The sequence below is a fragment of the Manacus candei genome, unplaced genomic scaffold (genome assembly GCF_025592945.1).
Source record: "Manacus candei isolate 608988 ecotype Guabito, Panama unplaced genomic scaffold, ASM2559294v1 h1tg000077l, whole genome shotgun sequence".
Lineage (NCBI taxonomy): Eukaryota > Metazoa > Chordata > Aves > Passeriformes > Pipridae > Manacus > Manacus candei.
The window spans coordinates 7,065,370-7,091,032 of NW_026138125.1; the positions used below are offsets into that span (position 1 = coordinate 7,065,370).

A 25,663-nucleotide genomic window follows, 5' to 3' on the forward strand; every position below is an offset into this window, starting at 1 on the left:
AAAAATTGTCGGAATCCATGGAAAAATGGAAGTGAAGGTTTAACAATTTTTTTTATTCGGGGTGTGTTAACTGGAAATCAAACCCGTGGTTCGATGGCACCAGCAGTGCCCACCGACTCCAGTCCCAGGCACAGCAAGGGGAGAAGGGATGGGTTATCCCGATGTGCAGGAAGGGTTAAATTCCTCAGCGCAGCGGTGGCTGGGAGCTGGTGGGGGTCTGTCTTTCCAAATCCTTGTGCTTGGTGAGATCTGGGAGCCCAGGTGAGCCGGGATTCTCCCCTCCGAGGGGTGGGAGTTGGGGGGAACACCACAGATTGATTTGGGTTGGAAGGGACCTTAAAGCTCGTCTCCTTCCAACCACCTTCCGCGCTCTTCCTGCTGGAAACTCCCTCCTGTCTGAGCGCGGGGGTCACAGGGTGGTCACACCCCCAGCTCACCTGGGCACCGAGGTCACCTGCCCCGGGTGGTGCCACCTTGAGCTCACCTTGTTTGGGTCTCTGCGGGCTGGAATAATGATGTTTGCCAAGGGATTGATTACAGCAGTGTGGGATGACCCTGGGCTTTGGCTCACCTGGGACACCCGTGATTTCAGCGGGAAATCAGTACGGGCTCGATTTCCCCTCCCCGTTTTTATCCAGCCCTGAAAGAAGGTGATGGAAGAGCGTGGTGAGAGAGGAAAGACTGGAAGGACCCGCTCCCAGCATCTTTTCTGGGAAAATCCGACCTGAGCTCCGCTTCCAGCAGCAAAGGGACAGCGCAGGAGCTGCTCGTGGCATCTCCTCCTTCCGCAGGGCGCAGCTGGGCCAGATCCCAGTGGAAAAACTTGGGATTTCGGCTCCAAAGGATCTGGCTCCCCCTTGTGCTCCCTGTGCTTATGGCAGGGAAAGTCTGATGGGACAAACCCATCTCCTCGTGTCCAGCCCGAGAACTGGATCCTTCAGCAGCTGCTAGTCAGGACCTGACCCGACCTGGACCAACTCCATAATCTGGTGCCCTTGGGCTTGCCGGGAAACATTCCCGGGGCACGGGTAGGGAATAGGATGTGCAGCTCCATATGCAGAGTTGTGACCGTCAGCCAGAGCTTCTGCTTTGGAGAAAATCCACCTTTTTTCTGTGCGATCCAATCCAAACAACAGCACTGCCATCTGTGACCCCCTCAGCCCGGTGTCCTTTCTTCACCGTGGCAGGAATTTAAGGAATATCAAACTATTCACCTGTACAAATACAACAGAACTTTGTTTCTCCAATATTTTATCCAGGTTTGCTTTTTTTTTTTCCTTTGGTGCTCTGTGGAGCAGATGCTGATCCACACTGCTCCTCTGATAAAGGTGGGAGCAGTAAGGACAGGGAAAAACCACCTTAAAACTGGTTTTAATGCAACACCCCAGCACCAGCAGCTGCTGGAATTAGAGGTGGTGTTTCTCCTTAAAAGAATTACTTTTAGGATGTTTCTTTAAAGGTCATTAATGGGTGTCAGGAGACAAAGGAAAGCTGTGTTAGGCGAAGCAGAAAAAGGGACTTGTTTTCCAGCAGATGTTCTACAAATCCAAGGAAAAAGTAACTACAACCAGACCAGGCACTGTCAGTTCTGAGTGGTGCATTTTCCTCGAGTTTTCTGGTTTGTTTTAAAGCACAATTAAAATTAATGATGAATTATTTTTTATTCTCTCTGCCAAGTTGTCTGGTTATCTTCAGGCAGCTGCTGCAGAAATCAGGGAAGGCTCCCATCCTCTAATTGTAGGTGAACATGGCAAAGTATCTACGTGTGATTTCTCTTGATTTAAAAAAGAGGGATGGAAAAGGTCCTTCCATCAGTAACTGCAGCAGATTGAAGGGCAGAAGCCCCAAGGACAAGGGCAGAGTTATCTGGAATTAAATTGGATGGAATCCATGTATCCTGTAAACACCAGCCACGCTCCATGTGAGGGAAGGAGCCACCACGAAGGTTGTGCAATGGAGAAGGCATTTCCCAGCCTTCCCTGGCCCTGCTCTACAGCTGCTTTTCCCTTGCACAAGATGTGCAGCAAAACAGGAACGTGTGTGTGTGTTTGTGGAGCCTCCTGAGAGCCAAACTGGAGCCAAGAGAGAGCCTGTGAAATCCATCTCCTCTCCTGGTGGGATCCTGTCCCCATCCGACCCCCGTGGGCTGCAGGTACTGACTCACCCACCATCCTGAGCTCACCCCCAGCTGAGAATTATTTTCCATTTTCCAATGGCTTCAACCCTTCTGAGTCTCCAGTGTGGCTGGATGAAGACGTTTGACAATTGTTTTAAAAAATAAGTTATTTATTACTAATCCTATTCATTTTTCTTACACATTGTTGGGGGTCTGTGTGTGTGTGTGTGTGTGCTAAAATAAGACACGTGGCTCCCAAAAGCAGCAAGTGCTTCTTCCACCAGCAAATGTCCCTCTGGGATTGGAATCTTCCAGGAGATGTGACAGATCTTTTGTAGTACGTGCTCCTGTAACAACAAAAGCAGCTCAAGGGTGGCAGGGGCAGGTTTGGTGCCAAGGGACTGGCAGGAAGGGCTTTTTTTTTTTTCCCTAATGGGAAAACCTCCTTCCAGCAGGAATGGAATCCATCTTTTCCATCCCCCGTGATGAGATGCACAGGTACAATGGGGAGTGAAGAGGCTTTGTCCTCCCTCCCCTGCCCAGAGCAGCCCTTTGTGTCGGGGATGGTAAAGAATTCCAGTCAATCATTCCTGCTCCATCCACCTCCCCCATCCCCTCCGGTCAACAGGGGCATTGCTTTTGCCTCCAGATTATTTAATATTGTCTAAAATGTCTAATATTTTCCTGCTAAGGGTTGTCTCTCAAATCCTCAGGTTTCTAAGGTGTTTACCCCACTGACAGGGAACTGCTGCCATTCGTGGCCTTTTTATTATTTTTTAGGCTTTTTCAGTGCCTTAAATCAAAATTAAGCTTTGTATTTTTACAACATGAATATATATAATATAATAATATAACACATAATAATATATACAATATAATAACAATATAATGCCCTCTTGGCAAAGGGCAGCAAAGTGTGGGCACAGCACTAAGGACAAATGTTTTGTTGAGGAGCCACAAACAAATTCTTTATTCAAATGAAAGTGCAGACCTGAGAACACTGAGCCACAGTCAGCAGAGATCTAGGAACAACATCTGATAATGTTTTCCCGGATGTTATCCAACAGAAACAAACACTCAATGCCTTTGTCAAGTGGAGTTTAATAGAGACAGCAGTGCTTTTGCTTGCCATAAAAATAACTGAGAGCTGGCAAGCGTCTGACCAGCCCTACCTCTGATTTGTTCTGCTGTATTTGTTGAAGTACTCGCGGTAATGACCAAATTGCACTATTTTTTTGCTGAGCACCCATTGTTTTCCGTGGTGTCTGCACCGCGAAGGAAGGAACAAACGCTTCGCTCGTGATGTTTATTCTGCCGAGGTGTTGTTTATGTGTTTTTTCCAGCAAAAGCTGGGCTGTGCTGATGCAGAAATCCCGTCCCTGTGCGGGGTCGAGCCTTGGGGCAGCTCAGTCAGGCACAGATGCAGGTGCCAGGACCTCTGTGCCACCCTGTGCTGCCCTGCCCTGGCACAGCTCCCAGCACCCGGCCCAGGTGCCAAAGGTGGGGCGTTTCCAAGGCAAACCCGACGTGGAAAAGCAGCCCTGGAGCACAACAATAGCTCCTGTTTCCCGCTCCTGGATGCCTATTTACTCAGCGCTCCACAAACAACCTTTTTGTCTGAAGGCCTGACCCCCCTCGGAACGGGAGCAGATGGGAGAGCGCTGGGAACAATGGGATAATGCTGGAGGGGCCCAGCACTCCCGGCCAAGGACGAGGGGGCCGAGGAGGAGCTGTTCCAGCTGAACCACGAGCCAGCAAGAACATTTTATTCAGCTGCGATGTTTTCAAGGTTTTTGACTGAAAATCCTTGGGTTAGAATGGCTCGCCGGGCGGTGAGACCTCAAGGACGCTTGTAGCGCTCCTGCAAACTGTTCTGAAGTCAGACATGGCTAAAAAAACCACTCTCTGCCAGCAGCAACCAGCCTGGATTCAAAGCAACACCAGTGCCACTGGTTTAGCAGTGGAGCCCCGAGCGTTTACCGAGGCAAATAGGAAATACCAAAGCTCTGAATCAGATAAAAAAAAAGAGGCTCTTCGGAAAAGACAATCTGGACACTGGAAAAGAGCACTAATTTCATTAAAGGATTATCCTTCATTGAGGATTTTCTCTTTGACAAGGTTGAAAAGCAGCCCATCTTTGCTTGAGCTCTTGTGGGGAGGACCCAAAACAGCCCCCATGGATCTGCCAGAGCCTGACCAAGCATCCACCTTCCACCCCAGCTCCAACCCCCCTGGAGAACCTACACAGTCCACAGGGGAACTTGGAAGGGATTAAATCTTTAAATGCTACTCCCCCCAGTTCCCATTCAGCAAAGCACTTAAGCTCATCATCTTCCTGCTTTGACATAATTTTTAATACACTGGTTTAACAACTTCATCTTCCGTTGGCATAATTGCAACGGATAATCAGTCATGACAAGAAAATGCCTACAGCATTTCTGGGGCTTCAGGTTTGGGCTTCCAACCAAAAATCTGGGATTTGGTTAAAAGAACATGGACACGGTGTTTTGTGCAAGTAACTCCTTTAATGGCATAAAACCCTAAAACTTTTCTGCACATCAGACAAAAGTGCTCTGTGTGATTTGACAAAATAGTCTGGACACGCTGATACCACAAAATAAGAGCTATTTTCTAAACTGGTTATATAAAAAAACCCCTTTGGACCCTTGCAATAGGATATAGAAATAGATTTACCTAAACAGAATCTGATTCAAAAGTCCAAATGCCCCAGGATTTTCACATCAAACCTCTGGACATTCATGTCTAAATAACGTGTTGTCAAGAGATGCTGCAGAAGCCATTACAGCTGGAAAAGAAACATTACTGCTCCTATGAAAACAGAACTGCCTATTTTCTACTGTGAAAACCTTCCCATGCCACCTTCTCAGGGCTTTCTCAGGACATGGCAAGGCTGTGAATTTAATATGCATTTAGTTCTGTCAGGTGTCAAAGCTCTCTTTGTGCATCTCTAACGTCGCGACGGAAAGCTCTAGACACCTCAATATGAGAATCCAGGAACTTCGTTTATTGTAGATTGACAGTAGCTTAATATACACTCTATAATAGGTTCATGAATATTACAGAAATCAGGCTCATTATTGGTGCTCAGTTAGGTGGTGATATCATCTTAACTGCTTCCCATTGCTTACACAGGTGGCTCGTTAAGTGCCTTTGTTTTGGTAATGCCTAGCTCTGTTTCCCAGCTCAATTTAGGATACCCAAGGACACTGCCGCTTTCTCATGGCCCTGCTATCTCAGACTTTCTCATGGGCCTAGTCAGACTGCGTCTTATACTTTAGCAGCTCATCCATAGCCTTAGCCATGTTCATATGTCCTCGCATTTCTAACCAATCCACTACAAATTCCCCCGTTTTTATTTCGTGCCAACAATGCTTTCTTTGTCGTAGTATTTAGACGTCTAGTAATACAAGAAAAGGCAACACGAGCTATTACTAAGATTACAATAACTGTCAATATCCATTGTATAACTTAGAGCCCATTCAGAATAAGGAATCACTATGGTTCAACAGAATCACGTTACACATCTCTAAAATCTTGACACCGGCAGAAAGTATTTTTAAGTTTACACATTCACACATTCATGTAGCTTTTTTCTTTCATACAACATTCAGGTGGCCACCTCAGACACACTCCTCAATCACACACACATTTTCAAGTGGTCATTGGCTGTGCACTTCTTGTCAGTTTCATAATTCAAAGGAAATTTATGGCATAGCCGCCATCAGCAATCTGCAAATCCTGCATAACTCTCCATGTAAAAGACAAATACAGTAAGAAAGAACAGAATATTATCTTGGAAATCTTCAACGCTTCTTATAGAGCAATGATATTTTATCATAAAGGCAATAAAGCTACTTTTGCAGGGGGAAGACTATATCCCCTTCTGTCTCATCGTTCCGTCTCCAAATCTTCTACCTGCACCCTGCCCCTGGAGGAAACAGCCAAATTTCATGTAAGAGAAGCAAAATGGCAAACTATAGGAAATTCTTAACAACCTTCTGCAATATGCAAAAGCTAAGCACGGATGTCGCGTTATTTCTAATCTTCCTTCAAAGGATTTTTCGTCAGTCTCCCTTTCTGTTTTTGAAGAAAACATTTGAAAATGCCATGAGCACACTGCATGCTTAACACCTATTGCTGTAAAAACAATGCAATCTTATTTGATTTATAAGTTGGGATATTGTTAATTTTAAGTTGTTTTTTCTCTTTTCCCTTTTTTCCGTGTTTTACCGTCTTTGCCTCCCCCCACGCTCCTCATTGCCGAAGGACGAAGGAGGGGAAGGAGGGGCTGGGCTCACCCAGAAAGATCAGCAGAAGGAACTTAATCACAGGGTCTGCTTAAGAAAAGACAAAAACATAGGAGAGGGAGAGAACAGCTGCAAACAGGCACGTTTCAGAGAAGGGGTGATTGGTGTAACGGGGAAAAAGAGAAACAGCTTTCCCCCTCCCCCGACTGCACCCCCCAATGTTTTTGCTACCGTCATTAACTCTAGGAAGAGGAGCAGCACCAGGGAAAAACCACTCGCTGCAAAGAAGGGAAGGGGAACGCACACCCCCCGGGACCATGGCTGTCAGCAGCGCGGGGAACACAGAGCCCCCCCGCCGCCCGCCGCGCCCGGGGCCGCCGGCGTGCACGCGCGCGGGCGCACCGCTCCGAGCCGGGGCCGCGCACCGCTCCGAGCGATTTCACCGGCCCCCGGCTCTGCGGCATCCGGGAGCGCTCCGAGCCGGGGACACGCAGGCGGCGCGACCACCGCCACTGCCCCGCTGCCCGGCGCAAGCACCCAGCGCCATGAACACAGCCACAAATGTGCAGCGCAGTCCCGCTGCACAGTTCAGATGAAAAGCTGGAAGTGTCTTAAGGTGGAACTCAGTCATAGTGTTCGTAAAGTTCGTCCCTGGTCCATCAGCAGTACTTTCACGCCGCAGCTGTCGTCTCCAATCGTCCTGGATATGCATTGCCGAGACGCCAGCACCGCGTTCATGTTGGCGGGGCCGCTCCGTTGTTTCCGGCCCCGTTCCGTGATCTCTGGTCCCGCTCCGGCTCCCTTCAACTCCGCTCGACTCCCTTTTTACACGATTTCTCCGTATGATGGTATCCAGTAGCATCCTAATGTCCTCAGACTGTGCTTTAATGCCTTTGACTGTTCCAGATAACAATCGCCAAATTGTAAGGAGGGAAGCAGCAACTTTTTCTCCCTTACAGGCAGCAGTAAAGAGTTTATCACTAAGTTCTTTCCAAGTAGAGATAGTAAAGGCAGTTACAGTGTTCGCTTCATATCCCTGGCCCTTACATGAAAGCAGCATTTGCCACAAAGCCAGTTCGTCTTAACTCCCCGCTTTCCCAGAAAGCATTGGAGCAATGATAGTGCCGCCTGTCCCTCTATTACCTAAAAAACGTGTTACCACGCTTTGTGCAGCCCTTACCACGAGACTTTGCGGCTTTGTCGGCGGGCCTCCTTCTTCAGGAGTCGTCCCGGGCGCCGGGCCCTGGAAGCACGGAACTTAACTCTTTCGCCGTCCGAAATCCCCGAAAGGGAGGCGTCCGGCGGCGGCAAGTTGAGCTCTTTTTCGTCCAGCCCTTTCGCCTTCTTGTGCTGCACGGCAAGACCGACAAAAACTCCTACGTCCGACCACGGCTGCGAGAACCCGACTTGGCTCTCGGGAGTCCGACTTGACTCCAACCCAGGAGATCCGACTTGACCTCCTAGGGACCCCCACTTGGTCCCTGTCCACGGGCGCCAGTATAACGTCGCGACGGAAAGCTCTAGACACCTCAATATGAGAATCCAGGAACTTCGTTTATTGTAGATTGACAGTAGCTTAATATACACTCTATAATAGGTTCATGAATATTACAGAAATCAGGCTCATTATTGGTGCTCAGTTAGGTGGTGATATCATCTTAACTGCTTCCCATTGCTTACACAGGTGGCTCGTTAAGTGCCTTTGTTTTGGTAATGCCTAGCTCTGTTTCCCAGCTCAATTTAGGATACCCAAGGACACTGCCGCTTTCTCATGGCCCTGCTATCTCAGACTTTCTCATGGGCCTAGTCAGACTGCGTCTTATACTTTAGCAGCTCATCCATAGCCTTAGCCATGTTCATATGTCCTCGCATTTCTAACCAATCCACTACACATCTCGGGGACGAGAAGGTTCTCCTGCAGATCCAGGTGACAGGAAAAGGCCCCCACTGCTGTTTGCAGTGGTCACCTGCCTGCACAAAGGAACACAACCTCACTGCAGTGCCTCCCACCAGGTTGGCTGGCCCTGCTTTGTCACCCTCCTGAAAAAAAAAATCTCTTTTCTCACCAAGTGCTCCCTGCCAGCAAGATGGAGTGAGTGTGCATTGAGCCAACACAAGGAAAATGAGGCTGTTTCTGGGTAGAAGAGGCTTGACTTCTTCGGCCTCTGAGCTCATGAGTGAGGCAGAGAGCAATGGTTTCCTGTCCTGAACTTAATCTGGTCTTTGGGGGGAACAGGTCTCATGTGCAGAGTTCCCCTCTCAGCCACACAGTGGGAGATCTGCAGTGTCACAATCTGTGTGAGGAGCACAGAGAGCAAAGATCTGAACACTCACCTTCTACCTGGTGAGACTCTTACTGCTCATTTCCTTGGTGAACTCAAAAATGTCTGAAGAAAATCCTATCACCTCAACGTGAGCATCATGAGGAATGACCAAAACCTGAGGGTAAGAGGATTTGAGCCTTTCACACACCCATTTGTGTCTCTGCTTTTCGTCTCTGGGGCATTCCTTGAAGGAGACCCTTATTTTCCGTAAAATGCTGTGGAGTTTTATGGACTGATCTTCAATTTTCTTTTTGACACTCAATACCTGTCCAGCATCAGCCCTTCCAGCATTCTCAACACACACTGTAGTTATATCACCATCAGTGACAGCAAAAATTGCAACATCATTTTCTTGGAATATCCAGGGAAAGAAGTGCTTCATGTAGTGATATATATCTGTGTCAAGAACAACCACTTGTTTTCCCCCATCTCCATCAGGAACAAAATTCCTCCTCTCCGTGGTCCTTCTGTCTTCCTGTAGCCTCCTCCTCAGTCTCTGATGGGATTTACTTTCCTCTCTGTTGTCCTTCTCTGAGAGGGATTTTGCTTTTAGTAAGAGAAAGTCTCTGAGCACTTTGATGGCTGGAAAGGAGCCTTGGACAGCAATCTGCCCGTCGGGCTGCAACGGCCCGAAGGTCAAATCCCTGCTCTGCTTTTTCATTTCTTCCACCAGATCTTCTAAAACAAACTGGTCTTTGAAAACAGCCATGTTGAGGACAGATGTGACAGAGCTGAAGACCTGGAATTTCGAATTGGAGAAGTTAAGGAATGGGTCACACAGCAGTGGAAGTAGAAGCAGATGAATTATGCAGGAGCTCACCTTTTCACAGTAAGGGGTCACTCTCAGGGGATAGGGCTGGGACAGCCTCTTGTCTTCCAGTCGATGGTCATCCTTCTTCAGGACACTCTCCACAACTAAAGAGAGAGCCAGAATCACTTGTGGAGCAGCAGAATAACATGTCACCTCTAGTCTGAGGGAACCCTCAATGTGTTTCCCAACCATTCCCCAAACACACACACAAGCGACTCCATCCTCTGACCCAATATTTTATGTATGAGTCAAAACTGCTCAGAGAGGCAGAAGCCTGTCTCCTCAGAACATCAACTGTCAGAGATTTATTCTCAAAAGCCTGACTACAAGAATAAAATGCTAGGCATGGTACAAATTTCTTCCTAAAAACCAAACAGAACTCTTTGTGTGACGGCTGAGTCGTTACTTCAGCGAGCAGAAATAAAATCCCTAAACTTTGATTGGCTCAAAGGGAGGTTTTAATCCTCCAGTCCATAAAATTCTAGTACTAATACACAACTTAAAATCATTTGGCTTAGGGCTGATTCTCCAGGGGATGGCTGTACTTTAATAGATTAATCTAAATACCTTCTTGATCTTCAAAGGTTACGTAGGCGACTCCTTTATTCCCTGTGGGATAAGTCACTTCTTCCACGTCTCCACCGTTATTCCTCGACTTTTGGAAGTGGATGGTGAGGATGTCAGCCATGACATCATCCTGCAGAAGGCCATCTGGGATACCAGCAATGACAACTGTCCTTGTGGATTTGGCAGCTCTTCCCGTTGCCTGTGCAGAGATGGCACATGGTAAATGCAGGGAATACCCGTGACCTGCCGTAGGGATCACCCACATTCATCCCAATCCCTGGAGTGACTCCCCTTCCCTTTGCATTTAGCAAGTTAATTAAAGCTGCTGAATCAGATCTCAGTGCATGCCAGGCTCCCTCAGGCACCCACATTGCTGTGCACTAAAAAATGGCCTGAAATGTAATTTACACCCTCTCAGGATCTTCTGAAAGCGGTAAAAATTAGCACTAAATTCAAGTTTCTCAAGTGGAAGGTCCAGTGTCACACTGATAATATTGCTTCCTCCAAATCTAACACTCAAAACGTGAAGAGAATGAAAACTGTAATTGCATGGACTGCTCAGTCAGGATTCCTTCCAGAGCGGAAGGGTCAGATTCCGACTGTCCTTACTTGTTAAATTCACAAGACACGGATCTGGGGTTGTGCTCTGACTCATCTCTCTCCATTTATTAAATGGATAACCTTGTTAAATTGGGAGAACATAATCCCAGTCATCTGAGACTCGCAGTGCATAAAACAACTAACTGCACACATGATTCTCATCAGAGCAAACCCCCAGCACAGCAAACATGAAACCCATCCTAAATAGGCTCTGCATCCTTGTCTTGCTAAGAGAAGCATATTTTCTTCCCCTTCTTACTACATGGACATAAACAGCAATATTTCACTGGGAATATCAGGGCAAAATCACTGTAAATACTGGAACACTGACTAAATTTAGTAGCAGTTCATTTGCTTTCTGGAAGAAAGGAAATAAATTTAGTATGTCTGAGCTGCCAGTAACTTCAGAGAGACTGGGCTCGAGGTCAGTCACTCTGTGTAAATTCTTTACACTTCTCTTAGTTTTTTTTCTGGACCTGGGCTGCATAAAACATGAGGGCCACAAAGCAGGATGTGTGTCCAAATCCCTGGGGGCCACCACGAGGAGACAGATCCAGCCAGGCTGTGCAACCATGCAAGCTTTTAATTCACAGAGACACCGGGCCTTCTTTTATCACCCATCAAACTTAAAGAGCCAGGAGCTTTAATTATATTAGGCAATTATTTTGGTGGTAATGTTCGTGTGAAAGCAAGTCCCTGCACTAATGAGACAACACGAGGGGAATATAAACATGGTGCTCCCAAGATCCATGCAGGATTTTTCTCACGCTTCCCGAGCTCTCAGCTGCCAGACAGCATCTCACACCTTGCCAGCTGGTGTTTGGGAGCAACACTCGTGCCTGCTATTGGGGTTAGGGAAAAAAAAAACAAAACCACCACGAACGAAGCGTGCATTTAGTGCTGAATCGCTCCCGAGACCAGCCCGTGTGGAGCAGCTGTTCCCGGGCAGAAACACCGGGAGGGGCCGCGGGGATGGGCAGGAGGGAGAGGGGCAGGAGCTCTGTTGTGTCAGTAACCGCTGACAACGGGCTCCTGCCTGCGGTTTCCTGGCAAAGCTGCTCCACGGATCATGGAATCACAGACTGGTTTGGGTGGGATCCTTAAAGATCAACCAGTCCCACTCCCCTGCCATGGCAGGGACACCTCCCACCAGCCCAGCTTGCTCCAAGCCCCGTCCAACCTGCCCTTGGACACTTCCAGGGATCCAGGGGCAGCCACAGCTTCTCTGGGCAACCTGGGCCAGGGTCTCTCCATCCTCACAGCCAACAATTCCTTCCCAACATCCCATCTCTCCCTGCCCTCTGGCAGTGGGAAGCCACTCCCTGTGTCCTGTCCCTCCATCCCCTGTCCCCAGTCCCTCTCCAGCTCTCCTGGAGCCCCTTTAGGCCCTGCAAGGGGCTCTCAGCTCTCCCTGGAGCCTTCTCTTCTCCAGGTGAACCCTCCCAGCTCTCCCAGCCTGGCTCCAGGGCAGAGGGGCTCCAGCCTTCCAGGGACACCTTCCCCAGCCAGGTTTGCTCCAAGCCCCGTCCAGCCCAGCCTTGGTCACGGCGGGAGCTCAGGAATGAGGCCTCACCCACAGCCCGCACGGTTCCCAGTGCTACTGGAAAGGAAAACATCAACACTGCGGGGGGAACTCGGGGCTGCGGCACCTCTGGACACCCACCCGGCACCGTGCACTGCCACCACCCGCTCGCTCCCCTCCCACTGCCTTCCTTCCCACCCTTTTCCTTCCCTTTTATCCCTGGAGGCGGGAGGAGGCCGCTCTCCACTCACGATTCGCCGCCCTCGCTCCCCCCGTCCCTCGGTACTTGCCATGGCCGCCGCTCCGCCGGGATGAGGTTCCTGCCGGGATGAGGTTCCTGCCGGGATGAGGTTCCTGCCGGGATGAGGTTCCTGCCGGGATGGAGGTCCCGCCGGGATGGAGGTCCCGCCGGGATGCGGCCCAAGAGCTCGGGGAGCTCGGCTCGGGCCTCCCCGGCCCGGGGGGGAAGCGAAAGCGAAAGCGGCAGGGAAGGAGGAGGAGGAGCGGGGGGGGCTCCGCCGCCCGCCCTGCGGAGAAACAAGCGGAGAAACAACCCGCCGAGTTCCGCTGCTCCCGGCGGGAATCCCCGCCAGCAGCGGCCTGGGCTGGGACACGGGTGGAGAGGGACGTGGACAGGGAGAGGGACACACACGGGGAGGGACAGGCACGGCAAAGCACACACATGGCACAGCACACACATGGCAGCACACACGTGGTGAGGCACACACGTGGCAATGATGTTCAACCAGGCCAAGGGCCGGGTCCTGCCCTTTGGCCACAACAACCCCCGGCAGCTCCAGGCTGGGCCAGAGAGGCTGGAGAGCAGCCAGGCAGGAAGGGAGCTGGGAGTGGGGATGGACAGGGAGCTGAACAGGAGCCAGAGTGTGCCCAGGGGGACAAGAGGGCCAATGGATCCTGGCCTGGCTCAGGAACAGGGTGGCCAACAGGGCCAGGGAAGTGATTCTGCCCCTGGACTCAGCGCTGGTGAGGCCACCCCTGGAGTGCTGTGTCCAGTTCTGGGCCCTCAGCTCAGGAAGGACATGGAGGGGCTGGAGCAGGTCCAGGGAAGAGCAGCGAGGCTGGGGAAGGGACTGGAGCACAAGTGCTGGGAGGAGAGGCTGAGGGAGCTGGGGGGGCTCAGCCTGGAGAGGAGGAGGCTCAGGGGAGACCTCCTCACTCTCTGCAACTCCCTGACAGGAGGGGGGAGCCGGGGGGGGTTGGTCTCTTTTCCCAGGCAACCATCAGCAAGACAAGAGGGCTGGGTCTTCAGCTGTGCCAGGGGAGGTTTAGGTTGGAGATTAGGAAGAATTTCTTTGCAGAGAGGGTGCTCAGCCATTGGAATGGGCTGCCCAGGGAAGTGGGGGATTCTCTGTCCCTGGAAGTTTTTAAGATGTGGCATCAGTGCCATGGGCTGGGAACCACAGCGGGGTTGGATCAAGGGTTGGACTTGATGATCTCAGAGGTCCCTTCCAACCCAGCTGGTTCTGTGATTCTATGAACACACGTGGCAGCACACACATGGCAAAGCACACATATTCCAAAGCACACATATGGCACAGCACACACGTGGTAAAGCACACACATGTCAAAGCACACACATGTCAGCACACACACGGCATGGCACACACATGGCACAGCCAGACATATGTCATAGCACACATATATCAAGGCACACGTGCCACTGACACTGTATTCTTATTTTTCACCATTAAAAGCAGTCTCCAGCCTTCGTGTGGCACCACTGCTTTAAAATTAACTGTGTAATCATCACCATAAACCGTAATTCATCAGAGAGAATTCATCAGCAAGACATTTACACTCATTGCCTTAAAATGTTACTTAAAATGTAATCTTGACTTTAGGTACTTAAAACCTGCAGCTTCTCACTACTCTGCACACTGGGACACCTTATGAGAATTTTACACTTTCTCCTTTTTTAAGGATTTAGTCCTCAGTATTTAACAATGAGGCACAGTTAAAATTCATGACATTTTTTGCCTTCTTCAGGTTTTTCCCCCTTTCTTTTCAGGGTGTCTGATTTTACCAAGTTTTTAAAGTGTGCAGAAGCACATAATCTCCATAAATACTTCAGTACTACTCTTCTTTTTAATTATTCTTATTATTACTTCCCAGTGGTCAGGTAATCAATCCATGCCTTTGCATGCACTCAACAGCAAGAGGTGCTACAGTCACATGTATCTCACTCAGTAGTAAATTCAAAATAAACTGCTGCTTGCAGGCTTTTAGTTTCCCTTGTTCAACTCAGTCTCTTGCCAGCTAAATTTCTCTGGAATAATAATCCCTGAGGTATTTTTTCAGAGCTTGGTGCACTGTCCATTTCCTGCACCAACATGTCAAATACCCTGAAAATAAGTTATTTTCAGTGTTAGACTCAAGTTACTTTGAAATTAAGGTCATTGTGGCCAAAGCATTTCAGCAAAAGATAAGGAAGTGCAAAGTCAGAGGAGGATTTATTTTTCCAAGGATGACAGCAGAAAAGGAAAAGCATTTTTCCTTGGAAAACAAATCCTCCTCTGACTCTGCATTTCCCTGTTCCCTCTCTACACACCCTCCCAGAGCCTGGGAGTCACCAGATCCCTCAGGCTGTTTCCCCAGGGTTGTTACAAAACCAGCCTGGTTTAGATAAAGCATCAGCTCGATCCTGGGCTGTAATAGTTTAAAAAACATGGACAAAAATGAGGAAAAATTTAATTGTAGAAACAAATATTTAACCCAAACAATAAAGCAGCTTGTGAATTAGTAGAAGCTCAGCAGCTAAAGGCAGCATTCCTGCCAGGGCATTCCTTTTTAAGTGCAATTCCCTGAGTGGAACTGATGTTTCTGCACTGCCCCTTTCCCTTTTTTTCTATTTTAATTCCATTACTAATTGGATAAATTGGATTTGATGAAATTACAGGATTTCTTTCAGTTATTTGAGTTCTGGTGGCCTTCAGCAGCCTCAGCAGGACTGGAGTTGTGTCAGAGCCACCTTCTGAAGATCTGGCACTTCAACAAAGCAGGTCAGTTCCAGGCTTTGGATTGGGATTACACAGGGCTTTTGGATCCAAAATGTAGGAAATTATATATTTATCCCACTTTGGAGTATGTGAACTATATAAAATTTACAAGATACAGAATTTGCAAATTTGCATTAAATCTTAGATGATGTTTCAAATGTGATAAAGGCTTTCTCTATGTCTTTCATCTGGAAGCCCAAGCAGTGAGTTTTGCTGCATTTCCATGCAGAGCCTGTGCCATTGCACGAATCAGAAAGGCAGTAATTCCTCTTTCACAAGGATAAATTTCAAACATAAAATCACAGTTCCCATGCCTCTGATGCAGCAAAACCTCGGAATTTGAGGAGTTCACTCTGAGTTCCTAGCTGGCATTCCCAGTGTCCTCCTCAAAGCAAACATATGCTGCTCCCTTTGAGACATATTTGATGTTCTCTATTTCCCCACCGCCGTTACTCGGCTTTTGGAAGTGGATTTCGATCATGTCCTGGATACTTTCCTCATCCTCTTCCACCTCTTGGATTCCTTTCAGCAGGATGGTCTTCTTAGAAACCCCACAGTATGTCTGTGGAGGAAAGGAAAACATGCTGGGATCACACAGCAGGGACTGGCAGGTCTGGGAATTCAATCCCCTGAGCAGGCATGGCTGGGATCTTTGGTTAGGTTAAGATTTTGGATAGCGGGCACTGGAAATAGCAGGAATTCTGAACTCCACCATACACTGCTCCGAAGGGTCTGGAGGGGCCATATGAGGAGTGGCTGAGGGCACTTGGTTGGTTCATCCTGGAGGAGACTGAGGGGAGACTTTCCCCTGTTTGGAGCTCTCAGGGACAGGGTGGGATTGTTGGGGTGTCTGGGCAGGGCCAGCAGTGGGACTGATGAGCCTTGGGGGTCTTTTCCCACACAGGATATTCCAGGATTCTACTGAGTTCAGTGAATCCAGACTCCTTAACTGGTGTGTCCTACCCTCCTTAACACACCCACACACTGGATTTGGGGATCTCTGATGACTCCAGAGCATCACCCCATAAAAACCCCTGCCAGGACATGCTCCACACCTGCAAAGCTGCCGTGTCTCCTGCACACACACACTCCAGCCCATGCTTTAATTACAAAGGGCTGATTGTATCCACAATTACATACACAACACTGACTGGATTACCATCTGTTCATAAAGCAAGAGGCAATTTCAGTGAGAACAGGATGAGCATTCCATGGGAATATGATGATAAGCTCTGTGTTACAGGGAGAGGAGTCAGTGTTTGGGCTGAAAGAGTGAATGAAATGAATGAAGGAGCAAATCTTTTTCTGCTGAGACTCTCCTTAGGGAGCAGTGTGACAGGGCTTTGAGGCTTGGAAAACACTGTGTCTATGATTAACCTCCTTCCCAACCACCTTCCTGCCATCCAGCACAGGCATTATGGTGAGTTCTGATACAATTTAATCAAGGCAAGACATGCACGCCCTTCACAAATAAATTACAGCTCTCCCACTGCAAAACATGAGATTATGGGCCTGCTGCAGACTCACACTTGCTATTAAGTTGCACAAAGGCCATGACACAAAAGCCCCTGCAGGGCTCAGGACTGAAGATTCTGCCCACAGCTCCTCTTTCCCACCTGTCTGTTCTGTTTGCCAGGACCAGATTATTTTACCTGAAAGTTTTTCAAGCGTAGGTTGGCATGTGAGGAAACAAAAACCGTGTAGCACTTTCCATTTGCAGAGAAAGGGTATTTAGGAGATCCCCAAAAGCTGTTGCTGGCTGAAATGGAGAATGAGAAAAAGAAGGGTAAGAGTAATGTAATTTAAACTGTGTTTTATAAGCATCTCGAAGAATGGACTCATCTTTATTACATGGATGTAGAAACTAATACATCATAAAATCATGGAATGTGCTGAGTTGGAAGGGACCCACGAGGATCATCAAGTCCAGCTCACACTTGTAGGTTCTTCATGTGCATTGTGCAAAAAGTTTATTTGGCACTTCCCCCCCCAAAAAAAAAAAAAAGGCAAACTCATGAAATACCCACAAAAGCTTCTGAAATAAATCTAAAGCAGCTGCTGTGAGTGGATGTGGCTCCACTGATCTTCACAGAATTGGGCAATGGGAATGCCTGCCTAACTTCTCTGTTGTGAAACAAGAGCCAAAATCAAACACATTCTCCTCATTTTCTTTCTGCAATCCGAGTGTCTGGCAGTGCCAAACAAAAACCAGGGTTTTGACAAAGTTATGAAAGAAATCAAGCTCATGAAGTGTGATCAGGTTATGTTGGATCAAAAAAGGGGTACCAAAATATTCCATACTCTACCTCCAGGTCTGAGGAATGTAATCACAGCTCTTCTAGACTCATTGTCATAGGTCACATTTTCTATTTCTCCTCCTCCTCCCTTTTGAGTTTTGTAGAAATTCAGCTCTAATTTGTCTCTCATCCAATCCTCAGGAATGGGCAGCTCAGGTATGTTTGAAACGTTGATCTTCCTTCCAGAAACAGTGACGTGGAGCTAAAAATATAAATTTTCGGTGCACTTTGTGACTGAAAACGCTGAAAAAAAAGCAAACCCAAAGGTTTTTAAGAACTCCTATTTTTGTAGCTTCATATTTCACTTGTTTACCTCAAATTTGACTCCCATGTCGAGTGGAACAGGCAACACTCTCACATCTACTTTGTTGTTGTCCAGGTTCACCGTGTGCTTCCCCTTTTTTATCAGTCTCTGGGCAACTAAGGAAAATCAGATATGAAAAGCCCTGTTCAATCATTGTAAAACCAAAACTATTCCCCAGTCTCTTAAGCAAAATGTCCTTTTGCATCAATAAAGAAGAAATAAATAACAATTAGGCAACCAGATCCCACTATCCATATCTTCCAAAAAGTCTCCCTGGTTATAGGCAAAATATTATAATGTATTAATTATAATTAATTATATTATATATACTATTAATTACAAGTGATTATAATGTATTAATATTAATGAACAAGAAATAATGCAAACAATAATAAATATATGATAACAGATATAAATAATATAATATATATAAAAATATATTGTGAGGGGTATAGAATAGTAGAACTTTCATGCTGTGAAAAAATGCTCTTTCTGTGTAAAATATTAATACTGGACTTCTCCCTTTTCATTCCAAATATCCCTGGATGAAAACCACATCACTGCCAGGTGATATACACCAGAAACATTGATTTTTCTAATTAAAAATGTACATCATACCTTCTTCATCTTCAAAAGTCAGCAGTGCCTGGTTCTGGTTCAGCCTGAAGGGGATCTTTACATTTGCATTAAAAACACAGTGAGTGTCCATATCTGCACAATTGTTCATGCCTTCCATGTGGCTGAACTTCAGTTTCATTCCTGCCACCTTTTTCTGAAGCTAAAATGTCAGAATAGAGAGAGGGAATAGAATAATTTCTGTAGCTCACTGCAGAACAGAAGAAGAATGGTAATTCTTCCTTGAAATGCTACATATATTTTGTTTTTTTTTTTTTTTATTTTTGTCAGTTGGGTGGGTTTTTTCCCTTTTATTAACTGTGAACTTAAAATTGACTTTACGCAACGAAAATTCCTTTGCAGTGCACAGGGATTCCCACCTGCAGAAGCAGAATCCTTGGGGTATTTAAAAGATGTAAAATACAAGTATCAGAGTCCTGGTGTTGCCATTTCTTTTTGCCCAGTTGCATCACTGCTCTACAGCAATGGGAGAGCTGGTCTGCTGGAAGGTTCCCTGCTCAGCACAGGGAGTTGGAATGAGAGGAGCTTTAAGGTCCCTTCCAGCCCAAACCAGTCTGGGATTCCAAAATTCTAGGCCATTTGCTAATAAACAGCCTTTTGTGTTGCCATCTTGACAAAATAGGTAAGAATACAGAAATATTTTACAACTAGGAGGGGATAAATTGTTCCTGAAAATGTTGGTTAGGAAAGGCTGCTTTGATGGACTTGAGGGAGTTTCACATTATTTTTTTTTCCCCTTTATGTCATTATTTCAAAATAAAACCCTGTGTAGAAGAAAAATATTGGTTGTGTCAGGATAAAATAACCAGAATAATTAAAGCATTCCTGGCAATTATCTCCAAACCCATCTTATCTATGAACCTGCTTCTTTCCCTTCCCTCCATTGCCAAGGGAAAGGGAGACACTCTTCCTAAAGATAATTCCAGCACTGGGAATAGGTGCCTGGTCCCACTGAATCTCCTTCCAGAGGAGCTTTGTCCTGTCCAATGACTCCACAGCGAATTTAGGAGGCTGGACTTAACTGACATCTCTTAAACTTAGAACTGTAATTTAGAAAGCTAAAACATAATAGTGTAATATTGTTAACAAATGATCAGAGTTTTCATTTTACTGTAAATTCCCCCAAATAATTTTATTTCCTCCAATTCGGGATGAAAACGGGTTTTTAAAAGCTGGAATTTCCACGAGAGAAATTCCAGTTTCGGAATTCTCCAGGGTCTGAAGCAGCTTCACCACAAGACACTGAGTTCAAATCTACTCAGCAGCATCACAAATATTTATCTGGCTGCAAACTGAGTTATTGATGAGAGGTGTAATTTATGTAATCTGAGATGTAATCACGTAATACGAGATGTATTTATGTAATATGAGAGAGACTGTAATCAAGTCAAGGTCAATAAAAGCTAAAATAAATGCTATATTTGCTATATAATGGCAAATGTATTTATACATTTCAGTCATATAATGACTTATTCAGTCATACAATGACTTATTCCTTTTCCTCCATCCTCGTGTCCCTGGGGATGGAATGAGATGAGCTTTAAGGTCACTTCTGACCCAAACTATTCCATGATTCTGTGAAAATAAAAATTTGCCCTTCTAAAAGATGAATGTAAAAATATTTCCAGGTTTACCTGAGTGCTCCGTGCCTGCACTGAACTTAGTTCTTCAAGTTCTTTGTTGAGCTTTTCAATGTCTTTCTTCAGCTCAGTGTTTTCTCTGTACAGCTGATGGAATTGGTCCTGCGGCCCAAAAAGTAGGAAATGCAAAATCAAACACAGAAATAAAGGCAAAAATAGAGTTCAGCAAAATCTGGACAGCTTCTGACATGCTGCTGCTCTTCCCTCTTTATGTTCTTCAGCAAGGAAGAGGGATGACCTCTCCTTCCTCCACACCACACCAGGCACAAAGCCCCTGGAACTAAATCCAGGAATTCCTGGACAGGGAACACGACAGAATGAGAAGGAAACACAGCAGATGTTGTCAAGTCCAGCCATCCCCAATTAGAAGGTGGCTCCTTTAAAGTCATCAACCACTGGAGACATCCAGAGCAGTTCCCACCAGCTGAAGACAAGTTAAAACAAAAGCCAGATGATGAGAACGACCTTTTCTGGGTATAAAATCCAAACATTTGAGATTTAAGAGATGAAAGAACCAAACCCAACTTTCAGGTCATGTTGACCTGAATGTACTTAACCTATTAATTATATTTTAATAGTTTGTAATATTGGATTTCTTATCAGTGATCTACAGGTCAAACCAAACCTCCCCAAAATCACCTCCTCTATGGAATCTTCTCCTGCACCATGGAATATTGAGGGAATGAACCAATTAGCTCTAGAAACAACTAGTTCAAGGAAGAAAAACCCCCCTCAAACAGGTGCTGGTCTTGCCCAGCTCACTGTCACTTAAGAAGTGCTGATCCCTTGGGTGCTGTAACCTCTTATAAAACAGAGAGCAGTGGAATCAACTCATTCCATTTTATCCACACCACACAGAACTGAAGCTCAAAGTGGAGAATCTTGGAAGAGGAAGACTGGTTTTGTCACTTTTCACCCACACAAGATAGACTCTATTTTGTTGCACTGGTTTTTAACCTACCAGTGAAAAAGCTAATGCGTGGGGAAAAAATGTGGAGAACATTCTAGTTGTACATTCCACAAACTGGCAAAGCCATTTAAGCTGGAAAGAAAATATTACTCCTCTTTTCTCTAATCAACAGCTCCTTCACAAGCCCTCAAAATCCTAACAGCCTTTTCCATACCTCAAGGGTGTCCCTATATACAGTACTGTCCTGATCATTCTCCTGCAAGCCTTTCAGCTTCATCAGCTCCTCCTGGGCATTAGCACACTCTTCCTCAGCACATGCATTGGAGAAAAGAAGGTCAGCTTTTAGATTTTCAGCTTCCACAACTCTTTCCTGGGTAGCAAGAAGAAAAAAGATTTTAATTTTTTTTTTTTCTGTCCTTTATGGGAACAAACAAAACCTTGAGCGAGCCCTTTGTGTTTATTTATTTTTAACACTTTGGGTAAATATTAGGCTTACAAGAGTAGTTACCACTGAGATCAACACAAGCATTGAAAGAAAAACAGAGAACACGTTAAACATGTTATAACCAAGGGGGGGGGGTTGATTTGGTTTTAGAAGGAGGGATTAAAAGTCTTTATCTTTGAGCTAATTACCACCATTCCATATGTTTTACAGAACTTGCCTTCCATGCCTTCAGTTCTTCCTTAAGTTTTTGCATGTTCTCCTCCTCTGTCCCAAAAGGATCGGGGGTTACCATTTCCTGCAAAGAAAAAGAGGCACACACTGGTTCTCCCCTTCCCACATCAAACAAATGAGTCTTCAAAAACAGAAATAAACTCTGCAGCTGGATGGAGCATTTTGCCACAGCAGTGCCCAATCAAAATCCAAAGTATTTTGCCATTTCTCTCTAATTGTGCAGGCAAGAGATGTGGGGAGTCAAATATTCCATAATTAAATCTTCCTAGAACCTCCAGAGGAGAGCACACACCATATAATTTACCAAAAAAAAAATCATTGACTTAGGCCTAATTATTGGATTATTTTAATGGCTGGGCAGACAAACATCTAAGAAAACGTGGATTACTGGTCACTCATTATTATTTGCTGACTATCCAACTGCAAATATCCACAGGGTAATATTTGGATAATTAATAAAAGCAAGTTGTCCTCGTGTTCTCCCACACAGAACTAAGGCCCTTGAACCCACAAATGTTTGGCTCTGTGCTTTCTCAGCAGTTCCTCAAAGAAAATGTGTAAATAAGGAAAATAAATGTCAAAATGGGGTTCTTCCAAGAGCAAGGAGATTGGAAAATAAAAGGTAATATTAAGGAAGGTGATAAAAGAACCATTTCAGAACGGAAGTACTTCAGGGCAGAAGTTCACAAGCACAGGGTAACTACAGTTGGATAAAGCCCAAAAAGACAGAAAATCTTCTTTGTTCTGTTTTGTTTCTATGGCTGCAACATTCTGCAGAAGATAAAAAAAAAATCCAAAGAGATCCACTGAAACAATCCCTCCCTTTTACTTCAGATTACATAAAACCTGAACAGGAACCATGAACTTTAGGCATGGAAAAGGTCTACATTAGATAATCTTGTGAACTCTCTTGGTGATGCTGGGTATTTCCTAAAGACAACAAAACAGAAAGTGTTTTTTCTGCTCCTTTGTCCAGTTTCAAATGCCTGTTAAGCAACAGGGGAATGCCCATCTGTGTGTTACTTCAAACTGGGAAAATATTCCTTCACTCGAGGGATTGAGTGCAGGAAAGCAGGAGGATGCACCTGCCAACAGCTGGAAGCTGGTAAGAAAAAGGACTCCTGTTTTTTACTGAAATATTATCTAAGACAACAGTTTTCAGCCTGAAAAAAAATGAAAAAAATTAGCAAGAAAACAAAAGAAATCCCAGGGAAAGTCCCATCCAAACACATGTGCACTGCTGGAATCGAATCAAGGGAGTCCCCAGGAAAAAGGAAATTCCCCTGAAAAACCTCCACAAAGAGATGAGCAAGAGAGGCAGGACAGGGAAGTTCTAACAGGATCTGGAATGCAGAGACTTTGGAACGAGACTCTCCCTAAGGAAAAAGGAGGTGAGAATGAGCAATGTCCCAGGTACTAAAGGGTGGAGGAAGGTGAGACAGACTTAGCAGTCCTAGAACAAACCTTCATGCAGAGATACATATCAAATACACATTTTATTCCCATCAGGAAATACTCACAAAACCATTGTCTCTTAGAGGTAGTGGGGGGCTTGTCAAATCCATTGAAACCTGAGGGACCAGGAGAAAAAAAATTACAACATTGGGTGTTTTGTTTGGTGGTTTTTTTTTGCAACAGCGTATCAGGAAAGAACACCAGAAGCTGTGCTGAGCTAGAAGAACTTTTAAACTTAAATGTATCATTTTACAGGCAGAAGTGATAGATAATGGATATCTGAAGCCTCTTTCCTTCCTAAGCATAAAGAGAGACGGATGTCAGGAATTCTGCAGTGAACAATTCAACTTTCCTGTTCTAAATCTCCTTTATGCTACTTTTGTGCTGTTACGCACATGGTAACATCCTGTGTGTTCTGGGCTTGAGAACCTGGAGAAAAAAAGGCTCTGGGGAGGCCTGAGAGTCCCTTCCAGGGCCTAAAGGGGCTCCAGGAGAGCTGGAGAGGGACTGGGGACAAGGCATAGAGGGACAGGACTCAGGGTATGGCTTCCCACTGCCAGAGGGCAGGGAGAGATGGGATACTGGGAAGGAATTGTTGGTGGTGAGGATGGGGAGGCCCTGGCCCAGGTTGCCCAGAGAAGCTGTGGTTGCCCCTGGATCCCTGGGAGTGTCCAAGGCCAGGTTGGACAGGGCTTGGAGCAACCTGGGCTGGTGGAAGGTGTCCCTGCCCATGGCAGGGGGTGGCACTGGATGGGCTTTAAGATCCCTTCCCACCCAAACCAGTCTGGGGTCCTATGGAACCTGCTCAATGCAAATGAAAACGCTTTTACACAGTGGATATTGTAGAATCTGGAATCCGCTGCCACAACATTTTGTGGAGGCAGATAAAAAGGGACTTAGAGAAGTTCATGGGTCACTGATCCAGATCTGATTCCAAGGTGCACAGGCTCCCAGGCAAATCCAGCCTGTGAATGCCGGGGCACGGCAAGGTTGGATATCCTTATACTACGGTTAGAAGAACTACAGGTTGACCCCCTTAGATTAAGGTTAGAAACCCCCCAGGTTGGACACTGAGCACCCCAGAAGGTGCAGCCCAACATCCCGACCCATCCAGGCATTCCTGAGGCGAATCCTCCCCTCGGTTCAGACCCGCCGCCACCGAACCTGCTCCACTCACCAGCGGGGCTTGAAATCGAGTTAACGCTCCAGAAATCCCTTCCCCGGTTTTGGATCAAGCAACCAAAACTCACGGACTTCTTTCTGTTGCGCTTCCTGAAAAAGAGGCAAGTGAAAGGGTAAATGAACAACATCTTCCCTTGGCTTCTCCGCCTCCCCTGCGCCCCGGGGGCTCCATGGCCGCTCACCTCGCGGGTGGGACCCACAGACACCGGCCCCGGGCTGAGGGCGCACCCCGGGGGTTCCCCGGCTCCCCAGAGCCCTCCGAGCACTCCCCAGACCTCTCCTTTCGCTTTCGCTTTCTCGCCGGCGAAGGAGGAGCCGGAGCCGGCCCGGCCCCGTCACAGTCCCGGGGGCCCGGAGGGGGTGCCCGGGGCAGCTCCGCTCCCTCCCACAGCCGTGAGGGAGGTGGCGCCGGCCCCGCCGGCCCTCAGCCGAGCCCTGCAGGGGCCCCGGGACACGGGGGGGGAAAAAGGGTGGAGAAAATGGGGAAATCCCGGGAAAAGGCGGGGAGCGGGAGGGTTGGGAAAGGCGCCCTGGGGGAGGGCGTGAGGGCGGCGGGGGCGGCCATCGCCTCACGGCCGTCCCCTCCTGGAGCCTCCCGCCCTTTTCTGTGAAATAAAGTGACACGGACTCGACGTCCTCAGGCGGAATTTTAATTTATTTTTATTTATTTATTATGCGTTTGGAATTCTCTGGGATTATGTTTGGATTATGAGGAGCACGGCTTCCTCCTGTGGCAAAAGGCGTCAAATGTCCCCTTCCGTGACACACAGAGCCCTTGCGGCAGATGGAGATGCCGCATTCCAAAAAAACCCTAATTTATAGAAAAACTCCGGAAAACCAAGTGTCAGGTTTTGCCACCTAAATGTGACCTCTAAAGGGATTTCGGGGGGAAAAAAATCCACTTTGATTTCAGTGATGATCGGTTTGAGGAAGAGAACATGCTGGTCCTCCTTGAAGAGGGGGTAGAAGGCTGGAGAGGGGCTTGGGACAAGGGATGGAGGGACAGGACACAGGGAATGGCTTCCCACTGCCAGAGGGCAGGGAGAGATGGGATAGTGGGAAGGAATTCCTGGCTGGGAGGGTGGGGAGGCCCTGGCCCAGGTTGCCCAGAGAAGCTGTGGCTGCCCCTGGATCCCTGGGAGTGTCCAAGGCCAGGTTGGACGGGGCTTGGAACAAGATGGGCTGGTGGAAGGTGTCCCTGCCCATGGCAGGGGGTGGACTGGATGGGCTTTGAGGTCCCTTCCAACCCAAACTATTCCATGATTCAATATAGATAAAGAAAAAATGAAGCATATTATTTTCACGTTTCCTTTCAAACCAAGCTGACGGGTTTTTTTT

The 25,663-nt window shown here is 46.9% G+C and overlaps 2 protein-coding genes across 4 annotated transcripts; both read right to left on the reverse strand.

The window, feature by feature from the left end:
• Positions 1-8,281: 8,281 nt before the first annotated feature.
• On the reverse strand, positions 8,282-12,593 carry RBM43 (RNA binding motif protein 43). Of its 2 annotated transcripts, XM_051810197.1 has the most exons (4): positions 12,499-12,593; positions 10,087-10,285; positions 9,529-9,623; positions 8,282-9,447 (listed from the first exon to the last, which is right to left on the reverse strand). In XM_051810197.1, exons 1-4 carry the CDS (start codon positions 12,499-12,501, stop codon positions 8,722-8,724), a joined length of 1,023 nt encoding a protein of 340 aa, XP_051666157.1. In that variant the 5' UTR covers positions 12,502-12,593; the 3' UTR covers positions 8,282-8,721. The 2 variants fall into 2 exon arrangements, with proteins under 2 accessions (XP_051666157.1, XP_051666158.1); XM_051810198.1 differs by lacking the exon at positions 12,499-12,593 and having other exon boundaries at positions 10,087-12,322.
• Positions 12,594-14,881: 2,288 nt separating this feature from the next.
• On the reverse strand, positions 14,882-24,729 carry NMI (N-myc and STAT interactor). Of its 2 annotated transcripts, XM_051810200.1 has the most exons (11): positions 24,508-24,729; positions 24,321-24,415; positions 23,209-23,259; positions 21,675-21,752; positions 21,227-21,382; positions 20,097-20,204; positions 18,445-18,604; positions 17,836-17,942; positions 17,532-17,724; positions 16,878-16,984; positions 14,882-15,787 (listed from the first exon to the last, which is right to left on the reverse strand). In XM_051810200.1, exons 3-11 carry the CDS (start codon positions 23,251-23,253, stop codon positions 15,587-15,589), a joined length of 1,155 nt encoding a protein of 384 aa, XP_051666160.1. In that variant the 5' UTR covers positions 23,254-23,259; positions 24,321-24,415; positions 24,508-24,729; the 3' UTR covers positions 14,882-15,586. The 2 variants fall into 2 exon arrangements, with proteins under 2 accessions (XP_051666160.1, XP_051666161.1); XM_051810201.1 differs by lacking the exon at positions 23,209-23,259.
• Between the last annotated feature and the right edge of the window lie 934 nt (positions 24,730-25,663).

Coding starts and splice junctions, on each gene's coding strand:
- RBM43 (XM_051810198.1), bottom strand. CDS start 10,351: ATGTGGGTGATCCCTACGGCAGGTCACGGGTATTCCCTGCATTTACCA. Junction 9,624..10,086: donor AACCTTTGAAGATCAAGAAG/GTATTTAGATTA, acceptor CTCTCTCTTTAG/TTGTGGAGAGTGTCCTGAAG. Junction 9,448..9,528: donor TGACCCCTTACTGTGAAAAG/GTGAGCTCCTGC, acceptor TCGAAATTCCAG/GTCTTCAGCTCTGTCACATC.
- NMI (XM_051810200.1), bottom strand. CDS start 23,253: ATGGATTTGACAAGCCCCCCACTACCTCTAAGAGACAATGGTTTT. Junction 20,205..21,226: donor TATATAGGGACACCCTTGAG/GTATGGAAAAGG, acceptor TTTGGGCCGCAG/GACCAATTCCATCAGCTGTA. Junction 18,605..20,096: donor TGCAGGCACGGAGCACTCAG/GTAAACCTGGAA, acceptor CTGACATTTTAG/CTTCAGAAAAAGGTGGCAGG.